At 36.1% G+C, this 10,366-nt stretch overlaps 1 protein-coding gene across 1 annotated transcript in view; it reads right to left on the minus strand.

The window, feature by feature from the left end:
* LOC105627453 (methyltransferase-like protein 9) overlaps positions 1-10,084 on the minus strand; it is a 47,113-nt gene extending 37,029 nt beyond the window's left edge. Inside the window, exon 1 of the mRNA XM_012208735.1 lies at positions 9,893-10,084. Within this exon, the coding sequence (XP_012064125.1) occupies positions 9,893-10,084 (192 nt within the window). The remainder of the gene's footprint in view (positions 1-9,892) is intronic.
* Between the last annotated feature and the right edge of the window lie 282 nt (positions 10,085-10,366).

A 10,366-nucleotide genomic window follows, 5' to 3' on the forward strand; every position in this document is an offset into this window, starting at 1 on the left:
ACTTTCTCGTTGTATTGCGGCCGTTTGTCTTTCAATGCTCGGCTCAAACGCATCAATTGCGTTCGATACCGATCGCCTGTGATTGTTTCAGTAGGTTTTAACAGTTCATAATACACTACGCCGAGCTGGTCCCATCAAATACAGAGCATGACCTTGGACGTCAAAATCACCGTTCTTGAAGCGTTGAAACCACTCACGACACGTTCTTTCACTAATAGCGGCCTCACCATAAGTATTTGAGAGCATTCGATGCTGCCTCAGCCGCAGATTTTTTTCATATTGAAGTAAAAAATTAAAACCTCCCGCAAATGACGAGAATTTGGCTCGTAAACTGACATTTTCAATCGAGAATAACTTTATGATGCAGACACAAATCGACTAATGTTTCTATGGGATTATGTTGACAGATGCCCAAGTTTATTGTATGACGTCTATAATCTATTTCGACCACCACTTACCGCTAAAGCCATCTATAGGAAAACGGCGGAAGCAAAGTTGTACAACTAATAGGTTGGTTAGGTTTATTTTTTCAAAAAATAATTTATCAAGTTTGAGCTTCGAAGAAATGTTTCTTTGGAACCTATTAATGTTTCTGATATATTTCTGGTATATTTTTGGTAAAATCTTTTATCTTCATTTCTTCATGTATAAAGCTGCTAACCATCCTATAAATATTTAGATGGATAACGTCAGAAGCGGGAAAACACATAATGAAAATTCTTGTAAAATAAATTTAAATAGAAATATTTTTCAATAAAATAATATTTGAATTTAATACAAAATTTGTTTCATTTCCGATTTCTAAAAAGAATTTAAATTCAAAGTTAAAATGTTTATAGACGACTAATTTTCGTTATATACATTATTAATATATATCTTAATTATGTGTAAACTGCATCCTTTTGTCTAATACAAAATAAATGTATATAAAATGTTTTATTTGATCGTAATTATAAAATCGATATTTATTATTTAAGCATATATATATATATATATACACAATATTTCTTAGATATGCTTAAATAATATCGATTTTATATTACCTTGGCAAGGATACTCTCAGTAGATTGCCGCTTCCTTCCAATAGGAGAACGAATGTATGAAAATATTTTAAAATATTTTGGTTTTATCGGGAATTGAACCCGCATATATCACTAGCATATAGCAGACCAGTGTGCTGTCTACTCTGACACACTCGCTTTCAGTGCTCTCATCAATACCTATATAATGTGTGCCTTCCAACAAGCGACACAGTGTGACACAGTGATCATGTCATCTTTGTTTAACATTGGTAAACAACAAGGATGTAATGATTCATTGTGTCACCGTGTTACTTGTGTCATTTATTGGAAGGCACACAACATTTATCTACTAGCTTGGAATTTTATAAATAATTCATTAAATACTAAAGGCATTATACAGCCTTAGAGATATTATACATAAAGGTATGAAAAATAATAGAAAAATTTCTACGTGAGGAAACCGATTTGCAAAATTTTATTCACTCAGGACGCCTGAAGTAAAGTCTACAAAATGCGCCGAATGAAGAGCAGTCAGCGGAAAACTAAAGAAATGGTAAAAGCGCGAAGCAAAGCTAGTACCCCTTTCGTAAAAATCACACGAAGGGAGCGCGAGTATCTTGATTGGGAAAGCAACGGTGTAACTAACCGTGAAGAATTTTCATCGAGATCGACAATCGGCTAACGAGGCCAACCGCGCCTAGAATATCAGTTCGTTTGCGCCAAAAAGAGAGACCTAAATACGTATTTGGGAAACACCTTCGGAGAAAACGATAAAGATAAAATGCAGTCATAGCAAATAATACGCTTTTTAAATATATTTTGATTTTAATGTATCTTAAGAAAATTGAAATATTTTTTTATACTTGCAAATTAATGGAGGTAGTGAAATATTTTGCATATATTGGTGTAACTTATAAACTTTAAAAATTATATTATTTTTTGTGAAAAATTTACTTTGACCAAGAGTTGAACCCGGATCTTTTGTATTCTGTGTGAGGGTAGCTAAGCCTTGGTAGTCTAAAGGCTTTTCTTAAATCTGAAAAATTAAATCAACGCGCAGTTCAAATGACTACAAATGCGATATATAATTCACATGGAATTATAAGGACTAAAGATCCTAAGCTTCGACCGTTAGGCTTTATTTTTTAATAGTTGTAAAAAATTAAACATGTAATAATAGATAATGAATTACCTGAAATATCAAACTATAATTTCTAATGTTCATTTATTTCATTTGCGTACAAATCTAGTAGTACCAATCTAGAAGTTCATGTAAGTCCTAATATTATCTTTCTGTCGAATAAATAGATCCTCGTATTTCCTGGTTTTACGTTCCTTCCTTCGTTCAGATACAATGGTTGCAACTATAAAAAATTACCCCCATAAAAATAAGAGATAGGACAAAATAAAAAGTCCGAGAAAACCGAGTTAACGAGATCTCTCTCATCTCCGCCATTCCAGAGCAAAGTCTGTTTTCTCGCTATTTTGAAGTCAGCGCCTTAAAATCCAGGTTCGCGTGAACTTTCGGCGACATACAAAGAGTATCTTCCGCGTTACCTCGCCAGGTATCATTTCCACTCCGGGAACTGGTATCACTTCTCTCGTACGTGCGATCTCATTTGGTCAGTCAAAGTCCTGTTTCTCGCGGCGAAAGAGAGATTGAAATTATTTGTATATTTCAGATTAAAAAAGTACAAAATTTCCAAAATTGATCAAGTAAATTCTATATCTATAATAAAACATGAACTCGAAAAAGTCTGTACAGAGAGAAATGCTCATAATATTTTTCCGAATGTATATAAAATATTCATATTTGATATAAAGTTAAGCTAACAGGTGCGTGAAAGATATTGTGGTCGAAATAGACCCCACGTGACTTAATTGGAAAATGGCGCGAAGTGAAGATGTCCGTAGATTGCGTACATCTCTTTTAATCTGCCCTTCGAACAGATTCTTTAACCAATTCAAAGTGGATGTTTCCTTCATGAAAAAGGCATGACAGGCGCGAAGTATCTAAAAAGCTTGCATTCGTCTCAGTTAAATATTAACAAGTCTCAACGCAAAGTCAATTTAATACTGTAAAAGAATTAAAGGAAGGATGTTTCTGCGTGGACTTTTATTACGAAAGAACTTTTAATTACGTTCACCTCCACGACGTTGGAGAGTCTACACGTCCGTCCGCAGAAATCAGTTTCCTGACGTAACCGGTCCGCAGGCGCGGTCTCGCGTGAGCCACGTGCGATTATGCGGCACGATAAGCAAAGATCCGTCGGCCATCCGGATTTATCGCGGATCCTGTGTCGAGATTCTCCTTCGCGATGACCAAGTCGACCGGTCGGCCGAACGAAGACGGAGCATCGCGAGAGAAAGAGACTCCGGGTCATAAAAGCGCGCGAAGCGTATCATTCGCTCTCGGTCCTTCAAACAATCTTGCGCGTCCTTAAAATCCGCAACGAGATAGCGCATCTGGTCGCAACAGCTTTTTTTCCCTTTTTTTTTATGTTCCCGCGAATAAGCCGAGTAATGAATATCATAGGCGGGACGGAGGGCGGCGAAGAGGACGTCGAGGTGTTATTTGCGTCACCGTTTAGGGGCGGTCATGCATGCGATGCGTACGCGATCGCGCGTCGATAGGTTCACTTTAACGTCGGTATTTACAGCGAGATCGATAGCATCAGCCACCACGGCGTAAGTATCATCCAAGTCTGTAAATGTAACGCAAATTGTAATCATATCGTAACAGATCGTTTCATGTTCCACGTGAATACTTCCGCGAAGCGTCCGAGCCTTCTTCTAACGTATTGGAACGACGCGAGTGTAGCGTGACATATGTCATAAATTTGCCTGAGGTTATGCGGATTTTGATTGATAACAAGTCGGATTACTAATGTTAGTAATTTGACGTTGGAATATTGGCGATCGACTGATAAAAAATTATGATATCGAAAAGACTGATTGGACTGACAAAAGACAACTTTATGGAATACGAGGTAATAATGAAAATGGTAAATGTTGTGGAAAATAAAGTGAAATTAATCATTCTTAACCCTTCATTTCTCGCATATTCAGAATAACTCTCACCTTATAAATTCTAAATATATGAATGCTATTTATATTACATTATATTTAACGTAAATTATTTCACAATTTAAAAAAAACATTTATCTTTATCTAAAAGATATAAAATATGATTAATATAATAATCTTTGTTTAATTGTAAAAAAAACAATAAAGATTAACATATAATTTTGGAGTACATTCCGTACATAAATAATTATATTTAAAAAAACTATGTAATAATATATGTAAGAAGAGTTGAGCATTACACGTAAAAATCAAGGTAAAAATAAAATAAATAAAAAACCATAAATAATAATAATCTTAATTAACATATACACACAACATAAATCATGTAAAGTTATAAATAATAAGATGGAAAAAGATTGCTTGTATTCGTTATTATTGTTTTTCCCTCGTGATAATTGATTATTCTTTCTTCTCCCTTGCATTTCCGCTAAACATTTATACAGTCACAAGTACCGTTGTAATTGCATCTCACATTACACGTTTATGACAACTCGGAAATTAATATTGATCACTACGATCACGCATGGCATACTTAAGATTTTTAAGAAATAGAATGCACGCTCCGATGGAAGGGTGCGAGAAAAGAAGAAGCAGAGGGTCGAAATGGAAGGATAGGACAAGGGACGAGGGGCAAACGAGAAGCAACGACGAGATATACTTGTCTTATGCGCATCTTTCTCTCCCGGGGTCCCTCGTCTCTTCCTCCCCTCAAAAGCCTCATCCATCAGTCACTTAATATTTCAAAGCAACGTTCTATCTTTCTTTCTCTCCCTCGGTCCCTTTCGTCCCTGATCCGCCGAGATGCGCGGACGTTGTCGTGAGCCCTTTTTAAAAGCTTAAAACATCGGTGCGGAGCCACCGCGCCGCATCAACACCGTTACGTTCGAAGCTGGGAGCAAAGTTTTTAGACTTTACTGGGGAATATTAGAACGCGACGTTCCCGGATGACAATGACGGCAACGATGCGACGACGGCAGCGGCAGACGGGGACGCGAAGTGATGTCTCACGTCGATTTCGTGGGGGAAAAATCTCGCGGGGCAACCTACCATCTCTTTCCTTTCCCTGCCGCTGCCACCCCCTGCCACCACTCGAAATTCAAATTTCTCGTTTCACGCGACCGAATGGGATTCTTCCCTTCTCCCGTGAGCACCTGCCCGAATACGCGCCGCAGTCGTTGGAGTCGAGATCGATTCGCTCTGCGTCTCGCGAGTTGGCGGAAAACGAGGATCGGGGAGGGATGATGCTCGCAAATACGAAGATAAAAGCTCGCTGTTGTTTTCTTTTATTCCACCCTCACCTCCTTCCCTCTTTCTCTTACCTTTTCTCTTACCCTTTTTGACGAACGAGATGCGACCGGATTGTCCGATTCGAGCAGAAGATGAGCTCGATCTAAGAATGTAATTTCAATCGTAACTTCATATGTAATTCAAGAATCACTCTTCGTCGAGTGAAATCGCGGAGTTTCATAGAAAAGGCAGAATTTATTTAAGAATAGCTCTTGAAGAGAGATTCATCTAAAAAATTTTTAAGAGTTATTGTTAGAAATTAAAATTAATCTTTTTTTTTTGAAAATAGAGAATTGTTGATTTTTATTTAAAAAAAAGAAACTGATGCTCAAATTTGAATCTTTATCCTACATTATTATATCAATATTTTAAGGAATCTTAATATTAGATATATATTTAACTGTTTTGCAGATTTCTTATATACACTGTTAGAAATGTAATCACGAGTTTCCTTTACATGTAAATAAAGCTCGTGGTTATGAACGAAATTAAAAATAATGAATGATTTAACTGAAAATTAAGTTACAGTAGTTACTTAAATGAAATGAACGTGTATATTTTATGAAAATTTATGAAAAATACATTAAATTTAATGTAATGTCATAAAATTAAAATTAAATTCAAATTGTGTAACTTAAAAGTTAATAAAATTTAAAAACATTTCTAACAATTGTAATACTTTATATTTTCTCGAAACTTTTAAAAGGATTTGACGAGAATCTGAAAAAAGGTGTTGGAAAAATTTGGGAATTTGTGTGCTGAGGAAGTAAAGAAAAAGTTTTTTTCGGAATATTGAAAATATCGTAAATATAATTTAACGTAATAAATTAAGAAAGTTTAATTTATTAACAAAGAAGAATTATATGCAAAGATATAAATACTGTTCAGGCGTAGAAAAGATGATATCACCAGTCTTAAGTTAAGTGCTATTAGCTTGCTATATACTTAAGGAAAAATATTGTCAAATTGTATGGATGTGACTTCTTCCACGTATCGATAACGATATATTAAGATAACGTTATCGCTTGCTCATTCTTAGTATTTATGCAGAATTAATCAAAAACTCAATGCATGATTTCACATGACAATTTATCATTTATAATGTACACTATGTAGATATATATGTATGTAATTGTAATAATGAATGTTTCATAATCGATATGAAATCTGCCAGTTCCGTCTTTATAGTATTATTATATGTGAATCGAATTGAAATAAAAATGTAACATTTAATTAAAATGTATTGAGATAAACGTTTATTTATTAAATTATTTTAAATTATGGAAAATATTATAATTTGATTTTATTTTATCTCTAATATATATTTATCTGCAAAATTAATTAAATTGCATATGGAAATATTAAACTATTAAATGTTACATTTACATGCAGGATGTCTACAAAGAGAATTGCCAAAGCTTGAGTAGATGAAAAAAATTCATATAAACTTAGGTTCAAAAATCCTTTATTAAAAAGTTTTAAATGTTGCAAAAATTTACAAGCAGAATTGTTTTCTATTTATTATACGAGTTATGTGGTTTATACATGATGCTCCGTCTTATTTTAAAAAGAATGATAATACATGAGTCTTTTAATCAATAATTCCCTCAGCATTGGATCGATCGAGGCAAATCAATCATTTGGTCTCCTAAGTCACCAATTTTAATGCCTCTTGATTTATATTTATCACGTAAAATGTAAAAGTTCTTTTATGAAAGAAATAGAAGATTAGCTTTGAAAATGTATTCAAAATGTATTTACTACTATTTCCAATATTATAGCGTAGGAATATTCGAAAGAGAGTTTGAAAGTTTATTGGTTTGACGAATAGACGCCTGCATTCTTGCAAAAAGAAGTATTTTCAAATATTTATTGTAATTATTGTAACAACTGATAAAATTCGTAAAACATATCAAATAATGTATTAATTGAATCAATCAACAATTCCGTATAACGAATTATAGAAAATAATTGTGGTCATAAATCTATCATTCATAAGTTTTTTAATAAAATATTTTCATACATAAGTTTATAAACTTTTTTCATTTACTCGACCTTATTGATACATTGTATAAGTTTCAGCCTTTGCAAATATTCAGTATAATTTTATTTGCGATGATAAATATATATACGGCGTAATACGAATCTCATATCAAACAAGTTATAAGTGTTAGAGCAATTGAATCAATTAGATCTCTTCACAGATAATGGCTTCAAAGAATAGATAAATAAAAGATCAATTGTGTGTGCATGTGTGCGCGCGCGCGCGTATTCGATATTGAAATTTTATGAGATATACAGACAAGGTCATTAATTCAATGGGCAATAAATAATGATTTATTATCTACTTAATTTTCTAGAAATGATGATAACAGCAGAACGCATTTATTTTGCTAATTTATGGATATGTCTATAGTTTTTATAATTACTGTAATGTATTACCACAAAAATAAGAACAAATAAAAATATCTTTCTTATTAATTATTCATGTTTAACAAAAGTAAAATAATTGGAAATATTATATTTAATATAATATAATATAATCATTTTCTCTTTTCTATCTTTGCAGTGTTGAGTAGCAATAAAAATTATTATTTTATTTATTTATTCATGTAACATTTTATTCCAAGATGTCGTGTTTGTATGATTTCCAATAAAAATTTTAAAAAAGTCGACGAGCTGTTTCCTGCTTTTGTGGTTTCGATCAGAGGGATAACTCAGATGATTCGAAGCTCGAACATTTTTCGCTTAGATCGTCATGGGGGCCGCTGCGATCGTGACCGCTGCGAGTAAATTGACGTGGACTTCTCCCGTCGTCGCAATTATAAATAGGATAGGAAAACGCGGCTAAAGAGAGAGAAAAAGAAAGAAAGAGAGAGAGAGAGAGCACTCGATACGTCGTGGATGATGCCCGAAGTGGCCCCGAGGATGTTTCAGGAATATCGAGGACGTAATTATCCCGTAATTACCGAGCGCAGTCTTGACTCTTGAGCAGCTCTACGTCTCGGCGGTTATCCGAGTGGGGGTAGTCAGTGGTTGGCCTTGTGCGGTAATTGTACTAATTATTACTGCCCTTCCCCCCCCCTCGCCCCCGCGCCCGTACCCCCATGTACCGCCGGGTTTCCTCCCTCCTCCCCCCGGCCGCCCAATTACCCCCGGTGGCCCGCGCGAGAGAAGCCAGAAGTCCAGAACTCTTGCGGAGATTTCAGAACCTCGTTTCTTGGAAAAAAAATCTTTGTTAGCGCCCGGGATGCCCGCGGGCCGTCATAAAATTGACGGTGGGAGGTTTCTGGGAAATCGTAATTAATTTACGGCCGCATAAATTAGGGGTAATCGACAGGAGACTAGGCATGCGAGTGCAAGACGAAGCATCGGTATAATTGCGCGTTAAATTTTACGCTGTCACGTGATTATGAAGAATAAAGAAGCATAGTACACGTAACTGCATATCTTTGTGGAAAAAAAAAAAATGTGCAGCTTAATTATCGTAATGTTAATAATTCTCAAAAATTATTTATAATTAATCTATGGCTTCTTACAAAATTTCTAATTCAAATATTTTGCCTTTATTTTATTTCAAATCAAAAGTTTTGATCTAATTAAGAATTAGTCAGAACAACTGTTCAACAAATTTTTTTGCCTCTTTAGTGCCATTTTTTTTTAATTGTGATGCGATAAACAAATTTAGCGAACGGATTCATGTTTAGAGAAAAATACATCAGAAATGATTATTTATACTCGTGTCGAAAAATGGTGTTGGAATGTAATTAGTGGAGTCGTCTATTTAAAATGTAATAAATGGCAAAAACTAATGCTAAAATATTTAATAAATTAGTTCATATTCCTTTCCTCTTCCCCTGCACTTTCTATTACTGTGCGATTTTTATAAATAATTTTTATAAATAATTTTATTTATAAATTTTCCATGTATCTATCTTCAATTTGAAGTTCAAATCCAAAATATTTAGGTATTGCATCAAGTGCCTGTGTAACATTACATATTGAAGGTTGCGAATTAAAGATTAGAATTTGACCAATCAGACAATGTTAATTTTAACCGTTTTGTTCTAATTGGCTGAATTTTAATCTTCGCTTCGCAATCCTCCAATGCGTAGTACGAGTATTAAAAATTCTCATGATTCATCTCACGGGCGTCTACGATCCCGAGACCCGAGATCAGTGACGTGACGAGTGACCCCAGGCGGTGACCTGAGAAGCGACGCGTGGCGCGCGACGAGAAGTAAACACAGCCGTGCGACTCTGACAGAGTTGAACGTTGAACGAAGATGCATGCTCTCTCTTTCTCTCGTCTCGACGAGAGGATGACGGCCACATGATTTGCCACGCTTACGTGGCACGTCTCTACGACACGTCGTACTGTTTCGAGGATACAATCAAGAGAAAGAATGATTATCATGTTTTAAAATAAAGTATATCGTGAGATATATCACGAAAACGCAAAGGGCAACGTACTTATTATCGAACGTCGCGCTCACCTTGCGCTTGTCATACGCCGCCAACCACTCGTCCGCTTTCCGTTTGTCGTAGAGCACCCTGGCGAGGCTGCCGTGTGGCCGGTAACTCCGCACGGCTCGACTCACGGCCTCGTCGCCGACAGTGATGTTGCAGGTGGTATCCTGACAGCCGTACGCACACCTGACTACGTGGGCCTCGTCCGCGCCCGCCATGCCGCGTCGGACCGACACGTCGTCGGTCACTCGGTTACTACGCCACGCATTATCGCGTGCGGCTCGTCACGTCTCTCGCCGTGAATCACCACGCGCGTGGCCGTCGTATCAACATTCTCCGGACGCGAAGCCAAGCCACACCGGCCACGGCCGTAAATCGGATATCCTGCCGTCGCGTAAACACCGTACCGTTCAGCACGTGGCCATATTGTCGACGGTGGCGCCGTGCGATGCGAAGCGGCCCGCGATTGAAATTCATCTCCCGCGGCCGCGTCGATAAAT

Source organism: Atta cephalotes (genome assembly GCF_000143395.1).
Source record: "Atta cephalotes unplaced genomic scaffold scaffold00009, whole genome shotgun sequence".
NCBI classification, from domain to species: Eukaryota; Metazoa; Arthropoda; class Insecta; order Hymenoptera; family Formicidae; genus Atta; species Atta cephalotes.